This window comes from Humulus lupulus, chromosome 7, assembly GCF_963169125.1.
Source record: "Humulus lupulus chromosome 7, drHumLupu1.1, whole genome shotgun sequence".
Taxonomy (NCBI): Eukaryota; Viridiplantae; Streptophyta; class Magnoliopsida; order Rosales; family Cannabaceae; genus Humulus; species Humulus lupulus.
In genome coordinates, this window is record NC_084799.1 from 50,833,298 (window position 1) to 50,850,121 (window position 16,824).

The 16,824-nt window shown below is 38.0% G+C and overlaps 2 protein-coding genes and 2 non-coding genes across 7 annotated transcripts; 2 read left to right on the forward strand and 2 right to left on the reverse strand.

Moving 5' to 3' along the window:
* The first annotated feature begins 64 nt into the window (after positions 1-64).
* Positions 65-2,574, forward strand: LOC133792405 (BAG family molecular chaperone regulator 4-like). The gene is made up of 4 exons (XM_062230307.1): positions 65-493; positions 1,021-1,277; positions 1,389-1,535; positions 2,148-2,574. The coding sequence occupies exons 1-4, from the start codon at positions 268-270 to the stop codon at positions 2,346-2,348; spliced, it is 831 nt and encodes a 276-aa protein (XP_062086291.1). The 5' UTR covers positions 65-267; the 3' UTR covers positions 2,349-2,574.
* Positions 2,575-2,615: 41 nt separating this feature from the next.
* On the forward strand, positions 2,616-2,688 carry TRNAE-CUC (transfer RNA glutamic acid (anticodon CUC)). Its single transcript has one exon. It is a non-coding gene; the product is annotated as a tRNA-Glu (tRNA).
* A 67-nt stretch (positions 2,689-2,755) lies between these two features.
* On the reverse strand, positions 2,756-4,935 carry LOC133792406 (SAGA-associated factor 11). Of its 4 annotated transcripts, none has more exons than XM_062230308.1 (4): positions 4,714-4,935; positions 4,389-4,493; positions 3,313-3,624; positions 2,756-3,117 (listed from the first exon to the last, which is right to left on the reverse strand). In XM_062230308.1, exons 2-4 carry the CDS (start codon positions 4,422-4,424, stop codon positions 2,932-2,934), a joined length of 534 nt encoding a protein of 177 aa, XP_062086292.1. In that variant the 5' UTR covers positions 4,425-4,493; positions 4,714-4,935; the 3' UTR covers positions 2,756-2,931. The 4 variants fall into 4 exon arrangements, with proteins under 4 accessions (XP_062086292.1, XP_062086295.1, XP_062086294.1 ...); XM_062230311.1 differs by having other exon boundaries at positions 4,389-4,480; positions 4,792-4,898; XM_062230310.1 differs by having other exon boundaries at positions 4,792-4,886.
* A 2-nt stretch (positions 4,936-4,937) lies between these two features.
* TRNAE-UUC (transfer RNA glutamic acid (anticodon UUC)) lies at positions 4,938-5,009 on the reverse strand. The gene has a single exon. It is a non-coding gene; the product is annotated as a tRNA-Glu (tRNA).
* Positions 5,010-16,824: the final 11,815 nt, after the last annotated feature.

The window sequence follows — 16,824 nt, forward strand, 5'->3', positions numbered from 1 at the left end:
ATTGCCTATTTTCCATCCAAAAAAAATAAAACATGTCTTAACAAGTAATTTGAGTCTCTCTCTACAAAAATTGGCCTTTTTTTCTTCTAGTCCCAACCGACCAACCGCTAGCTCTAATAGTGTGTTGAGAAGTCCATGTCCTCAAGTTACTTTAGTTTGGTTTGATGAGTCTGACTCAAGCCTTCTTTCAATAATCACAGACAGGCTTCTCTTACCTCTCACAAACTCCAAATTACCTTTCCTTGTGTTTGCATCATTCTATTTTTCATGATATTTTCTGAGGTTACTTGGTCTAGAATGAAAAGATCCATTTCCAAAAATACCAATGTGACAAATGGTTTTAATAAGGTCATAGATTGGGAGCTTAGACCAGGTGGTATGCTTGTTCAGAAGAGAGACATTGGGGATGCCTCTTCTGGGCCTATGATCAAGATCAAGGTTTCCCATGGTTCTTATCACCATGATATTACTGTCCCTGCTCAATATACTTTTGGTAATTTTTTCATTGATCATGATTACATCTGGGTTTATGTTATTTTACACAATGATTTTAGTGGGTATTTTGCTTTTATTTTCTTTCATACTTAAAATGGTATCATTGTTTTGTCTGATATGGTGTAATTTGATTATTTGATCTTTTGGGTATTTTTCCTTGATGGAAATTCGAAGTGGGTCAATTCTCATTCAAACCATTATGGTGGTTTGGGTCTTTAAAATTACCAAACGTTTTAAGAATTTAATGAAGAGTAGTGAAAGTAATATTTGATGGTAATATGCATTTCAGCATTGTAATGTCAAACACAATACCGATTTTGGAACCAGCTCTTTTAAGTTTTGCTTGTCATAAGTATTTTGTTTCTTTCTTTGATTAATATAATATAAAAATAATGCAAATAATGAAGTTTTTGTTACTAGCATTACATGGTTTTCAGCTGCTTCATCTGGTGTGTTTGGCATATAAATTTAGTTATGATTCCACACTCTGAAATCGATGCTTAAATTGGGTTTGAAAAATGAAAGGTGATCTAAAAAGGGTTCTTGCCCCTGAAACTGGGCTGCAGCCCAAGGAGCAGAGATTGTTGTTTAGAGGGAAAGAAAAAGAGGACAGTGAGTGTTTGGACATGGTTGGAGTAAAAGACATGTCCAAGATTATATTACTGGAAGACCCAGCTAGCAAAGAGAAGAAGCTTGAAGAGTTAAAGAAAAATGAAGGCCTTTTGAAAGCGTACGAAGCTGTTGCCCAAGTTAGAGCAGAGGTTGACAAGCTCTCTCAGAAGGTTTGGTCACCACCATTAACAATATATATATATATATATACATATGCCTTTGTATGTGACATCCAGGAGATTAGTCTTGGTTTTGTTGTTAATGTTAATGTGATATATTAGGTTGTCACTCTGGAGACAATGATGCGCAGTGGTACCAAACTTGCAGATAAGGAGTTTGTTGTTTTGACAGAGTTGCTGATGATGCAGCTCCTTAAATTGGATACAATACAGGCTGATGGAGAAGCCAAAGCCCAGAGGCGAATTGAGGTCAGTTGCTGATAACTTCATCTTTTCTACACGCATTAAGTTTTGTTAAGTTGTCATAATAAATTCAAAATGCTTAATTTTGTCCCCCTTTGATTGAAGTCTCTTGTGTAAGACTCTGAAAATTAGAGTGCATATTTCCAAGGAGAGGAAAAAAATCTATTATGGGTATGTTATGGAGCCCAAAGTGGGAGAAGTACAGAGATTAGTTTACCATAAACAATGTAATGCAAGACTGCAAGTACATTAGTACAATTTATATTAGATCCTCCTCACTAAGACTTCGATTGTCGTTTGTATTCTACTTTGAGGAAACAAAGAAAGCAGAAATAGATTAATATTCCTCTTTCTGAATAAACAGTGTTGAGTTGAGCGTAGTGGGACCAATAATCATTTCACATGTTCATACTGTGTGGATATAGATGGGAATCCAATGACTCTAACCAGTACCAGACAATTTATCTGACATAGTACAAAAACAAGTTAGGAAAGTTTCAAACCTCAATAAACAAAAGTTTATTGTATGTTTTCATTGGAGCCCAACTTTTTCTTCTAATTTCTTCATGTAATGCATAAACTGAATTGACAGAAACGACATATTTATTTTCATTACAGGTTCGACGTGTCCAGAGCTTTGTGGATACACTTGACAACCTTAAGGCAAGAAACTCAAATTTCTTAGGCAACAACACTAAGAATGCAGTTTCAGTGAGTACAAAATGGGAGACTTTTGAGTCAGGGCTTGGAAGCCTAAGTGCTCCATCATCAATGCAATCTTCTACCAAAATAACTCAGCAGTGGGAACTATTTGACTAAGTAAGAAAATAAAATAAAAAAGTTTGTATAAAGTTGGTAAATGTTGTATCTCTTAAATATAATTTTGTAAAACTCGATGAGAAGCTGGTTTTTTTTGTAGAGGCAGGCATAGAGAAATATGAATCAACAGCTTTGAAGTATACTGTATATATGATTTATTTGATGTATGTGTTGTGTTTATATATTTCATGGTTGAAAATAAAATAAAATTGATTAAACTTACAAACTATGTAATATAATATAAAACCCGTTCGTCTCGAAGCAAAATCCGTTGTAGTCTAGATGGTTAGGATATTCGGCTCTCACCCGAAAGACCCGGGTTTGAATCCCGGCAACAGATTTTTTTTTTTAAACGGACTTATCTACCAAAATTAATCGATCTGTTTTAGCATTATTCATTTTCCATCAAAAACAAAACAACCCAGCGAACAATTTTTTTTTAATCTTTCCTTTTCTTTTCCTAGTCCAAGTCAGATGCCCCTCTTTTGGCTCATAAGCATTAAACGCACGCCAAAATTCATTTTAATCATATACAGAGCCATAAGCCACATAATCTAAACAGTTGTATTATAGGACAGTTGTTTCAATGATCTTCAAAAATTCCATTTGAGTAATCTTCTCCTGCAAGACTAGACGTTCCATTAGATAACCGGGATGTGCCTGCCGTTGAATTCGAATAGGAAGAGTACCCAGAAGCAGGGCTGCCTCGTGAATGCCGGTTCTGTGCAGCCGTGCTGCTTCTTGTCACCTTCTGACGAGCATTTCTACCCTGTTAGGGTAAAAAGAAAAGCATGTGTTGTTGATGAGAAACTAATACTGATGGAGCTTTTAAGAGAACTCAAGCAAGTGAAGTAACTAATGTCGTGAAGTACCACAATTAAACCTTCTTGAAAATGTTGGACTTGGACCACAATCAAATATTGGCAATGTAGAACTGTCTAACCATACATAAAAAAAAGATTACCTTTCCCATGCATTTCTCCAAATGAGGAGCAAATCTCCCAGCCATGATAGATCGACCGCAGTTCATGCAGTCAAATATCTCACTGGCTACAGGAGGATGGGTTTGTCCAAAAATGTCGACAATGTACTTTCCATTTGCTTCACTGCTATTACTAGGATCTGCAACCCTTACACGTGCTTGAGCTGATAGCTTCATTTCTTCTTCTTCTTCTTCTAAATTTCGATCAAGTGACAATTTTGCTATTCGATGACACTCGGATGCAACATCAACAATAATAGAATCGAGGAAATCCTCGAAAAAATGAGATGAAAGCTGCAATCACAACTCAACAAAAGAAATTAGCAAAATGAAAAAATAAGGGAAGAACATTTTTACGCATACTCAAAAGACCAAAAAGATTTGAACCAGGTTCATGTACAATAGAACCATCCCTGGAGAACAAGAAAAATCAGGGTGCTCTAACATAGTAGATTACCCCCAAAAGGCAGGATAACAAAACCCCATGATTTCTTTTACATCACAGTCAACAAAATCAAAATGTTGTTCCAAAACTCAAAATTATTGATTTCCATTATCAAAACACAATATTTAATGCTAATGAACTTGAGAAGAATAATAACAGAGGCACTATGATCCGACGAGCTGCCAAACTATATAATGTAATGAAATTCAATAAATTGATTGAATAAAATACGACATTCCTTCATTATTGAAATGTCACACAACCAAAACGGCAAAGACAAGAAAGAAGTAGAACTACAAATTTGTAATACAAACAAGCAACCCCCATTCCCCACACCTACCCACCAAAACTCCATTCTTTTCCTTTGGTTTCATAAATCTTTGACCTTCAAAATCTCCACTCCCCATTACTTTCTGTTTCTACACAAAAAGGGTATATAAGTTTTTCCTCTCATGGTGACTCGATTACCCAAACCCATAATGACAATTTGAGGCTTGAATTTTTGCCCCCTTTCTTTTTGTATCATTTTTTATTTCTTCAGCTGAATTTTTTGATCAATATCACTCACTGCATTGCTCCTAGCTCAAATTGAAAATACATAAATAAAGAATACCTGGGCATGGAGAGTCTGATTATCTTCATTGGCCATTATACAAGAATTTATCGTCGAACAAAAATTTGTACGCGCCAAGAAGGTGCGTTGCCCTGAAACAGAAAACTAAATAGAGAAAAATGAAAATTGTAACTTCACATACTAAACTTATTGGGACAAAAAATGAAATCAAATTTATGAAAAGTACAACTTTTAACAGCCATGAAAATCGAAGAAAACTAGTGTAAAGCATCTACTCTCATCAAAATTTGAGTTTGGCAAATCCACCATAGTTATGATTTTTCATTTTCGTGGGTCTGAAAGAGAGAAAGGATTGAGAACCTACCGATTTAAACGACCGAGAATAACGTGATCTGAATCTTTAATTTTCCTAAAACGACTGAGAGTAACAGAGAGGTTTTACCTCTGGGTCTATGCTCTACGGCAACCTTGAGAAGGAGATGAATGGAAGTAGGTAAAACAGATCCAGTGCTTTTGCATCTATTTTTGTTTTGCAAGCGACCACTTATGTTTTGAAATGTGTCAGTAAAATATTAAAAATTAGAAATATTCCGTTGCCGGGAATCGAACCCGGGTCTCCTGGGTGAAAGCCAGATATCCTAACCGCTGGACGACAACGGATTCGTGCTAAGATTCCTCAAAGTAAAATATTAAAACAAAACAATTTAACGTTAAACTTAAATAATAAATTTATATATATTTTTTTATTTTTTTACGAGTTAACCCCTAGTAGACGTGTGAATCAACATAAAATTTTCAAATCGTGTATAGAATAAAAATAAGGGTTTTTTATAAAAAAATTATAAAATACCACATTTAATTATAAATATTGAAGCAAAAAGTGTAGGAATAGCAAGCTAAGCTCAATCATTACAATACTACAAACACAATCCAAGATAGAAGATCCAAGATTGCGAGGTGTTTGACTCAAAAACAGTTTGGTTGAATAATGTGCTGCCATATTACATGATCATGGAGTAAAATGACAATAAACATTATTCGACTTCAAAAATGTCCCTAACAAGAAGTTCATTAAGAATGGAGAAGTTCCTATTTTTTAATTGTAGTGACTGTCAAGAGCATATTAGATTTAGTTATAGAACAAATTATATCGTGATTTGAAGCACGCCACAATCCTTCCCTTATTGCAATACACTCTAGTTACATCGAAAAAGACCCTACTAAACAAATGGAGAGCTCACCCACTCGTTTGCCCTAACAATTCGCCATAAGTGGAAACTCATAGGAAACTTATACACACTAAAATATTAATTTTATTGGGGATCTTAAGACCTCACAAGAAATTCCACAATTGCCCATCTATTCCAAAACTAGCAACCCCCCTCCCCTCTCCCCCAATAAGAGGAAGTGAATCCATCAACCTAAACACTCCCCAAATGATTGCCATGTACCATACTTGTAGTCGCTGAACTAGTCTCATGCTCTTCGTCCAAGGGCCCTCCATCGACATTTGGCTTATCCAATATATTCTCATGTTCCTTGTAAAGGTGATAAGTAGAGCGAACACTATAAGTACCATTGTTATTGTTGGGTTTATGGGTCACAAATTTTAAATCAACAATGAATAAATGGAATAAACTCAATAATACAAACCTTGTAGATTAACCAATAACCACATTCATAGTATGAAGACAAATCTTGAATATTAAAAGATTAAATCGTAGTCTATAAATTGACATAAAATGGAGAGTGAAATTACACCACCTAGATAATTAGAATCTAAACGTAAAATACAATAGAACTATTACAAAAGAAATGACAAAAAACAATGGGAAACACAAAACTGAAAGCTTAATGCACCTATAACGCAAAACCACAAAATGTAGAACCAAGGTTTATACACAAGAAGTATCATTGTCCAAAATCTCTATTCCAAGCCTTCTTAAAGTTGCTTGAAGCTTCTACAAAGATGGAATGAAAAGTGAGATTAAATAAGCAGGAAACTCATGCAAGTTAAGCAATTCTTAATGAGTTTCTTTGAGAAGATGAATGTTCTTAGAGAGAGAGAGTTTAAAAGTGTGATTAAGAATTTTGGAACCCGTAAACCCATATATATAGTGTTATCATCGTTCGAGGCAAGTCTCACAAGTTACACTTTAAAAAACGTAACTTTGGATCCAAAACAAGTTGTCCTACATCAGTAGGAGGCGATGCCAGTATTGCCACCCATAGGCGATATGTCACAACCTAGAGGCGACACATTGCCACTTTAGTTTTAACATATGCCAAAAATGGCATGTGAAAAATAATGCAAGTCCTAATTTTTTACCATCTCGACTTGCCCAAATCACTTCAAAATTTTCCAAATTGTTCCCAACATGTTTAGACGTGTTTAGATACTTCATTGTATTAATCCAAACCCAATTTTGTCAATTATTGACACTTAACCCAAAATCTCAAATTTCACTTCAACTTAATTGAAATCGTTAAGTGTTTTGCACCTAATTTTGTAAAACAATTTAAGCATTATATTTGACCAATCTCAATAGTTATTCAAATGCTACACAATAGAATGAGGACAACTTCCAAACAAAAGAGAAATTCTCAAAATAAAGTGCTAACTCATTGCCCATAGCATAGACCAAATATAGTTCATATCCCAATTACCTTGCGATCCAATTAACTCTAAAACTCTAACATTCACAAGCTCACTTAGTATGTCATGATAGGTTAAAACTTAGGCATACCTGGGACCTAAGGGTCACCAAAGACTTGAATGCTAGAGCCATCTCCTACTTTTCATTTAAGCCTTAACTCCAAGAAATAGTTACTCCAACAAACACTTTGCCATATATTGCTGATCGAATCTGATAGGCAACAAGACCAAGGGAAGTATTTAGACTTCTAAACTCAGCTTACAAGTTATGAAGGATTGGTAATTATTATACATGTTTGTCTCCCCACCATAGCTTATTAAACATATTGAGAGTACAAAACCCTATTGTAACGCCCTACTAATTCAGGACCGTTACAATATGTGTTTTAAATAATGCTTAACTCGCTAAACGAGTCGTTTAGACTTAAAAAGTGTAATTAAGACTAACTCAAGAATTGGGTATTAAAATTTTTTGCTAAAAAGTAATCATTTCATTAAAAAGGTTTAAGTATGTACATGAGATCTCAAAAAGAGTTTATAAACTCATACAGATACAAAATAAATACACAGAGCCAACCTAGGCGGCAAAATCAGGGTTCAACCCTAGTTCCAACAAATAATCTCAACCGTGGCGGTCAAGCAAGCCGCATATGTACACACTGCCCCTAAAGCTCTCCAACCCATGGTCGGTCCAACTTCTTTTTACCCTTACGTGCACCACGTGTAGCGTCCCAAATTTGATAATAAGGCTTGGGGCCTTGATTAGCGTGCCTGGAGGGCAATAATTGATTTAATTACGTTAATATGTGAATTTGATGATTATGTGATTAGAAATGCATGTTTAGGTGAATTAAATATGCATGTGAGCCCCATTTGGCTATTAGGGGCATATTTGTAATTTTAGCCCATTGAGGGCATAAATGCAATATTTGTGTATATTGTGATCGATACCACTCATGACTGGTGATATATTTGTGATGCACGATCCGAGACGGTCCTAGGAGCAGTTTAGCTAGAAAGTCACAACGGGGTCAAATACTCAGCTCATGAGGAGCCTAGGGGTATTTTGGGAACGTAATATGTGTTTGGGATTTATCGAGTAACGGGTAGTAATTTAGTAATTATTTGGACATATTGGGATTAAACGGGGATTTATAGGAACACTCGACGAATTAGCAGGGTTTGGCAAATGACAAAATTTCCCTTGATGATACTTGAGGACTTAGATGACTTAAGGGGAAATTTGGTCTTTTGGTAAGGATATGCATGGTTTAGAGCAGGCTGGGTATTCTTGAGAAGTCACTGGAATTTAGGATAAGGAAAGGAAACATAAACTCTCAGTTTTTTTTCCCTCTCGGCTCTCTCTCAGTCATCCTCTTGGGGACTCAGCTGATTTTGGAATTTTGGAGGAGAAACTTAGAAACTAAAGCTTGGAACTTGGGAAAGATAAGCTTAGGGTGGTGGAGAACTAGTCTAAGCTCGAAATCTTCCTTGAGGTAAGGAACCTAGCACTGAATTATTTAAGTTTCTGCTGAATTTTTGTTAGAGTTATAGGTTTGCATGTGAATTGGATTTTAAGTTTAGTTTTGGATATTGGCTGAGTTTATGGGGTTGTTTATGGACTTATTGTGTTAACTAGGATATGTAAACGAGGAATCCAGGTTCAATTATGAGTTTAATTGATATTTGAATTATGATAATTGAGGTTTAGGTTCGAAGAAAACGCTGGAAGAATGATGATTTTCTGGGTTTGGAGGCTCGAGCCGCGACCCTGTTCTTCAGGCGGTGCAGCCCATGTGTGTCGAAGAGGCTAGAAGCCTTTGTCTGCCCAGGCATGCCGCAGCCTATGTCCCTCAATAGAGAGGCATTTTTCCTCTGACTTGAGTGCGCTGTGGCCCTTAAGGGGCTGGGCCACGACTCAAATTCAAAGTATTGACTGTTTGAAGGTTTTTAGCTCTGAAACCCAAATGTTAAGGCTCGGGAAGGATTTTACCACCCAGATTGGTAGAATCCAAGGTCCCGGAGGCTAGAATTATGTTCCGAAGTTATTTAATGGATTAGAAATTGATGGATGTCTATTATGAATGCGTTGTGACTAGGTTTTCAGCGAGGCTCGGGTTAGAGGACTGTGCTCGGGGTTGCGGTGCTCAGGAAGCTTGGGACACAGGTAAGAAAATTGTTGTACCCGTAGAGCAGAATGTGGCCCTATTGTTTGTATTGCAGGGCCTGAACCTATTGATTGGATTACAGGGTGTAGCCCTATTTTTTATGTTTAGTATATGTTTAAATATTTGTTGATATTATGCTATGTAGTGCATATTTTTGAATGAACGACAAAGGCCGAAAACGACGAAGGCTGAGAACGGCAGGAAGCTGAGTACGACAAAGGACCAGGAACGATGTTGAGCACGCGAAGTGCAAGCCGTTAGGGCGAGACCCTCCTAGGATGCTGGAGTGAAGACCGCAAACCCAGGGCTTGGTAAAGCGCCTAGGACGACATGTCTACTATATGTTTAGCCTGTTGACTGTTTGTTATATGCTTTTGATAGATATGCATATGTTATTTGTTTAATGTTGAGTTTCCTTGCTGGGCTTCAGCTCACGGGTGCTCTATGGTGTAGGTAAAGGCAAAGGTAAGGTCGACCAACCATGAGTACGGAGAGCGTGGAGCAATAGGTACATGTTTGGCCTACTTGACCGCCACGACTAGGGTTATTTTTTGGAAAATGTACTGTAATAGTTGTTTTGTCGCCTAAGTTGACCACATGTACATTTTGATATGTAATATATTTTCTAAACAGAATTTTGAAATCCCAACTGTAAAACTTTCTGAAATTTCAATGAATAACCAAATATTTTATATTTAATGACTTTTAACGGGGTTTATCTCAGTTTAGTCACACTTTTAACCTAAAACCTCGATTAGCGAGTTAATGACACATTTTAAACTCACTTAGTAATAGCTCTAAGGAAGTAGGGCGTTACACCACGTATCACCCGTGAGCCAAAGCTTAGTAAGAAAACTTAAATGAATAGATACAGATAATCAAAAGGTCATAAATAACATGCTTAGCAACCATACCCATACTCAAGCAGACATTTAACTCATTTATGCGACCATAGAGTCACACGAGTGCGTAGTGCACTCCATTCATTCGAGTGGCTTCAGAGCCGGACAAGTGCATAACACACTTCCAGAGTGGCCCAACCATAACGACCTGCATTCCGTATTCTTATGCCGACCACGACTTATAAGTCGAGCTTTTCAATCAGATACAACCAAGTATGCAATTCAAACATAACACAGTCATTCATGTTTAAAAAAATATTTAGAGGCATGATTATAGTCATGTTCAGTAACCGGGCTCAAGCCCTAATCACAAACTAGGTGTAGTTTACTTACCTTGAGTCCTGAACGCGTGAATATAACGACCCTGAATGCGATCCTTTCCTCCCGAGCCTAGTGCTACACCCTAGTCACAATCATATACAGAGTATCCGTCAACAACTGAACTAGTGAAGGGTTTCATGACCAAACCCTAGCCCCCCGGGACCTTAAATCCTACTAAATCGGGTAGTAGAATCATTCTCGAGCCCTTAGGTTTGGGTTCCCATAACCCAAAACTTCATTTCAGACTTTTCCCCAATTAGCATCGCAACGACCACCACTAAGGGTTGCGATGCCGGACTAGGAAAAGAGCCCACCTTAAATTTTCCCTCAATTTGCACCGTGACACCAAGAAAATTTGAGGCATCCCCAACCTCAAGAACACTCAAGCGGGTCACGGCTTTCTCGCCAAGTGCCGCGGCGCCGCCTCGAAACCTATAAAAACCAGCAATTCTAAAATCGCAATTGTCCCAAATCCAACCCATAACTCAGTTTTAATCAGAATTGACCATCAAAATGGTCCCAGCAATACAAATACACAATAAACAACCTTCAAAACCCACTAAACCAACACCAAAACCCAAAATCACCAATTTTAGCTTTAAAACTCCATTTCATTTTTTTTTTCAAAATTCAAAAATCATTCAATCAAACATAATTAATCCAACCTTCCAAACCGTTGTAAATCAGTTTATGACATCAAAACACCTAAAAAAATCCCTTAGAACTCAAAAATTAACCCATAACCCAAATCCTCCTTAAGAACAATGAAGAACACACAAAAAAACTCACCTTAGAAATGAACCCAATTCTCTTGAGGTTGATGATGACCCTAGCTGCTGCTAACACCTCCCTAGAGCTTAAGTTATCTTCCAAAAATCTTAAGAACAAGGTTTAAATCAAGAAGAAGCTTAGTGTGACCTAAATGCTTCAAGAAAGTTCCTAAAGAAGAGAAAGAAGAGGTAAGTTACGTGAAATGTAGAGGCTTCCAAAGACTTAGCCACTTTGTCTACTCAAATGGTCAAAAGACCATTTTGTCCTCACTCCCTTACATCCCCAAAGTTAAGTCCAAGGGCATTTAGCCTTTTCCCAAAATTCCCGCTAATCCTCAAATTTTCACCACCATTTCCCAATTAAATCCACAACCCAAAATACTCACCAATTAACTCCCATTACTAAATAAATCTTGATAATTTACCAAATTACCAAAATACCTCTAAGCTCACCCTAAGTCGAGTATTTAAACCCGTTGTGACTTTTCCGCTAAATTGCTCACTAGGATCGCCTCGTGCTGGATATCTCAAATATATCCACATAATAATGTGGTCTCATTCATTAAGCATATATAATTACAGATATACCCTCAGCAGGTCAAAATAATGAAAATGCCCTTTTAAACAAAAATGGGCCCACAAGCATATTTAATACACTTAAACATGCATACGCATTCATATCATAATCTAACTCATATAATTCACATAATAACATATATAATCACAATTAAATCATATTAAGACATAAAAATCAAATTATGCCCTCCTAGCACACTAATTAAGGCTTAGCCTTATTATCAAATTTGGGACGATACACTTATCCCTCTCATTCTTTCTCACACAAAGCTTGTCCCACTTTCCCCGTCTAAATTGGGTCAATAAAGCTTGTAATTATCGACAAAGAGTAGTAGGAATTTGAAACACACTCATCATTTACAATGGGATATATTGGGTTATCACTTTTGTGAAAATCTCCTCTCCTAATATAGATAAATGTTTTGCTTTCCAGGTTTACAACTTTTTTATGAATCCATCTTTTAAAATACTGAAATGTCTCCCTCTTGTTCTTCCATGTGATCAACGAAATGACAAGATATATCTTATGGGAACTTAACACCTTCAAATGTTGCAATCCTTTTATATCGTCACAGATCCTCTTGTGTAACGTCCCAAATTTGCTAATAAGGCTTAGTGCCTTGATTACCGCGTCGGGAGGGAAATAACTGATTAAATTATGTTATTACATGGATTAAAGGATTATGTGATTATAGATGCATGTTTAGATGAATTTAATATGCATGTGGGCCCATTTCAGTTAATAGGGGCATCTGTGTAATTTTGGCCCGTTGAGGGCATAAATGCAAATTATATGTGTGTTGTGCTTGAGACCACAAGATTGTGGTGATATATTTGTGATGCGTGATTCGAGATGGTCCTAGGGAGAGAAATAGTCACAACGGGGTCGAATACCCGGCTCGGGGTGAGCCTAGAGGTATTTTGGGAACATAGTTGGTGTTCGGGATTTATCGGGTAACAGATAGTGATTTAGTGATTATTTAAGTATGTCGATATTAAATGGGGATTTATAGGAACACTCGAGGAATTAGCGGGATGTGGCAAATGATGGGATTGTCCTCTGATTGGCCAAGTTTACACTTAAGGGAATTTTAGACATTTTGGAGGCTGGGGGATAAACTTGAGCTTAGACTTTGGCAACTGAGGACCCTAGAACTAAGGGGAAACACTTAGAAGAAAACAGAACTCCTCTTAGCTCTCACTCTCCCTCTCTCAAGTTTTTTTCTCTCTCTCTCTCTCTCACTCATTTTGGTGAGGTTTTGGAAAATTCTAAGGGAAGTCACTGAGGTTTTGAAATCAAGGCTAGGATTTGCTGAGGAATTAAAGCTTGAAGTGCTGGTGAATTGGCTTAGGGTTGAATCAACACAAAGGTAAGGTTTAGAACAAGCTTTTTGTTGAATTTCTCTTTCCATTTTAGTGTTTTGGGAGTTTTTGTACTCAAGAGACTAAGTTTATGATGAGGTTTTGGTTCAGTTTTTAGGGTGTATAGTGCTCTTGGTATAGTGAAAGTACTTTTAGGACTTAATCCGGGAATTAGAATATGTTTGGATATATTTTTATAAGAGTTTTAGAAGTCTGAAAATGGTGGAGTTTCTGGGTTTTGGGGCTCGAGCCGCGACTCGCTTGAACACATAGGCTCAGGGGCCTTGGAATTTTGCCCAGGCATCACGGTGCAGGCAGAGGCACATCACGGCCCGTGGCCCTTTGATGAGAGCCCCTAAGCTCTCTGACTTGAGCGCGTCACGACCCTTAAGGGGATAGGGCCGTGGCTCAAATAGGCAATGTCCTGAAGGCTAGAATTATATTCCGAAGTTTTTAATTGGTTAGGAATTGATGGATGTCTATTGATTAATGCGTTGTGACTAGGTTTTACCGCTTAGGCTAGGGATTAGGAATCATGCTCGGGATCGCTTTGGGTTGTCGGCTTGGGACACAAGGTAAGAGAACTGTTTGTGCCCATCGAGCTATGTGGTGTGTAGTGTTGTGTGTATTTGTAACGACCCAAAATCACTAATAAGGCATAAGGACCATTATTAGCATGCCAGGAGGGCATAATTGGTATATGTGTGATTAAATGGTTAAAATTCATGATTAAGTGGCGTGCATGATTAATATGATTATGTGATATGCATGTTTACAAGTATTAGATATGCATGTGGGCCCTTTATAGCTTATAAGGTCATATTGGTAATTTTTGCCCGTTGAGGGCATAAATGTGATTATTTGTGATAAATTGTTGAGACCACATTATTATGTGGAGATATTTGCAGTGTATGGCTCGAGACAGTCCTAGTGAGCGGATTAGCAAAATAGTCACAGCGGGGTTTAATACCCGGGAAGCCAAAGGGTAGTTTTGGGAATTCAGAGAATATTTAAGAAATTATTAGATATTGAATAATTGATTGGTATATAGTTAGACATGACGGGGTTAATTGGTGAATGTTAGGAACACTTGAAGAATTAGCGGGAACTGGGAGTGGAATGACCAATTTATCCTTAGGAACAATTTGAAGACTAATAGGCTTGAGGGGCAAAATAGTCTTTTGTTACGCAAGGATATACTTAGACAAAGCACTTAGGATAAGCTCAGTAACTCTAAGAAATAACTAGAAACTGAAGGAAAGCTCTCTCTCTCATCTCTCTCCCGATTTCTCCCCTCTCTTTCTCTTGGTGATTGAGTTTGAGCAGCTGAAGGAATTGAAGGGCTGAGGAGCTTAGGCTTGAAGTTGGAAGTGGATGAAATGAGGCTTTGGAAACTAGGAGGTTTAGCTGGGACTTAAGCTTAAGACTTGGAGGTTGTAGCCTGTGAAGATTCAGTCATAAATGAGGTAAAATTTTAGCGCTTCATCTTTGAGTTTCTGGTTGGATTTAGATAGGACTGTAGGTGCTTGGTTGATTCTGAATTGGGGAATTGATTCTAGTATGTTTGTTAAGGTTGTGGTGTCCAAATATGTGATTAAAGGTTCTAACCCATAGCTAGGCTTGTTTGTGGTTGGGAGGTTTCTTTGAGTTTGAATTCTGGGTAAACTGGCTGGGAGAAGTGTGAAGAAAACCCAAAATGGTTCGAAGGGAAACGCTGCGACCCAGCTCTGGGGCGCCGCGGCGCGTGTGGCCTTTTGGCCCTGGGTTTGCTCTCTAACTTGGGGGCGTGTTGCAACCTTAGGGGGCAAGTCACGACTCGCCTCCCCTGTGGCTTGGGTTCTTGGTCTCTGACTTGAGGGCAAGTCGCGACCCTTGAAGCCAAGTCGCGACCCACCTAGGGATATTTGCCTTAGGATGAGTTTTGACTGATAAGTCTATCTCGGTTAGAAGGCTGATAAGTCCATCTCTGTGTAGATGACTGATAAATCTATCTCTGAGGTCCCATACCCTCCTAGCCATGTGACGTATAGGATACCTTAGCCTTTTGGCTCTGGCTCTAAATAACTAGCCTTTAGACTAGATAAGTGCTTTTAGTTTTCATCGAACTTAAGGTCGGTCAAGCATCTCATGCTTATGATGATAATGCTTATGTCGATTAGATCTAATCTTTCCGGCTTGCGTTAAACACGCTAATATCGTTCTTGACTCATAAGTCAATACCATACGACCAGTGCTCAGTACTACTGCCAAACTTGACTAATAAGTCACAACTTCACGATTAATACTGACACCATTACCGATTCTGACTAATAAGTTAGTACCATTCACAGATAAGAAAATTTCCAAGCATTTTGATATGCATTCCAGATATACAAATAGAGCATTCAACATGCTACATCAAAAACCATGCATATCACATTTTGGGTGCACTTTTCTTACCTCTAGTTCGAGCGAGAAATAATAAATTGTTGACACCGTTTTTCGTCAACAGTGAAATAAGAGCACGAAAACAATGATTGGTTATGGCCAAGAAAAATATGATAACACAAATGAGATTTTTTACGTGGTTCAGCAGTTAACTCTGCCTAGTCCACGAGTCTTTGTTATTAAAACTTAAGATGATCTCTGGATATTCTTCAAGAATAAATTCTCCAGAGTTTTCTCTTAGGATCACAAAATTTCGGTCCTTTACAATGGTGCACGACCTCTCTATTTATAGAGAAGATTTCAGAATACTATCCCACATATTTCGGGAAGTTATTCTATATATGCAAATAAATTTAATGGCATTAAAATCCTGTAATCCTATATACAAGGAAACGTCCCCTGAAGATCAGGGGGCGTATAACTGAATAATAAATATCCCTTGATTATAGGGGATTTACAGCAATCAATGTAGACCGCGTCTCTCCAAAATGACTCACTAGGTTATTCAAAGTTATCAATCTACATTGTCAATGATGTTATCACCCAAGTCTCTTACTGGCCTTCGAGCTATGACATTTCCCGGAGGTCATGCGACTTCGAGCTCATACGTATATCAGGTTTAGAGACCCTGATCCGAGGCCGTCCGAGAACAGACGTGTTTTGGGGTCTGTCTTTCGAGCTTGTAACGGTTTCGAGGCTACCATTTTCGAAGTTGTTTCTGCTTCGCAAGCTCGGTGCCTAGGTTGCGGACACGTGTTCCAGACATTACGAGCCCATTCCTAATGAATCCAGCTTTCGAGATCACAATTCTTATGGCTCAAAATCTGGGTGTAACATTTTGCCCCCTCAAAAGTTTTTGTTCGAATCCTATGAGAAGGAAACTTTGAACTACTTTCTTTGGGAACCGCACTGTCACACACTTGAGAATGGACACGTGTCAGTTGGGTATTGCCCATTCAAGGTACTCGAGTACCTTGGAAATCCGCCCACGATCGTTCTCTTGCCACCTTTTTGGTGCCATCATGTCATTAGTCCCTGACCGTTGGATTTTATAAGGATTCTGGCCAACGACTCAGATTAATCCTTTTTACCACTTTTTCCCTCTATATATACATGGTCTTCTTCTTCCTCTTACTTTACACGCATTAGAAACAAAAGAAAAGGGATGAAACCAGAAGCCATCTCAGAGAGCTTCTTGCTTGTGCATGTTCTCTCAGCCGAAGAAACAAAGGACCACCAGTTTGCTCGAGACCGTAAGGTCATACCTGCCTCTCCTTCAATCAACGATTTCTT

Bases quoted from the DNA above. Each gene is read 5' to 3' on its own strand.
- LOC133792406 (XM_062230308.1), bottom strand. From the start codon at position 4,424: ATGGCCAATGAAGATAATCAGACTCTCCATGCCCAG. The intron at 3,625-4,388 runs GTATTCTTTATT...TTGTGATTGCAG, and splicing joins ATCAGACTCTCCATGCCCAG to CTTTCATCTCATTTTTTCGA. The intron at 3,118-3,312 runs GTAATCTTTTTT...TTACCCTAACAG, and splicing joins TGGAGAAATGCATGGGAAAG to GGTAGAAATGCTCGTCAGAA.
- LOC133792405 (XM_062230307.1), top strand. From the start codon at position 268: ATGATATTTTCTGAGGTTACTTGGTCTAGAATGAAAAGATCCATTTCC. The intron at 494-1,020 runs GTAATTTTTTCA...GAAAAATGAAAG, and splicing joins CCCTGCTCAATATACTTTTG to GTGATCTAAAAAGGGTTCTT. The intron at 1,278-1,388 runs GTTTGGTCACCA...GTGATATATTAG, and splicing joins TTGACAAGCTCTCTCAGAAG to GTTGTCACTCTGGAGACAAT.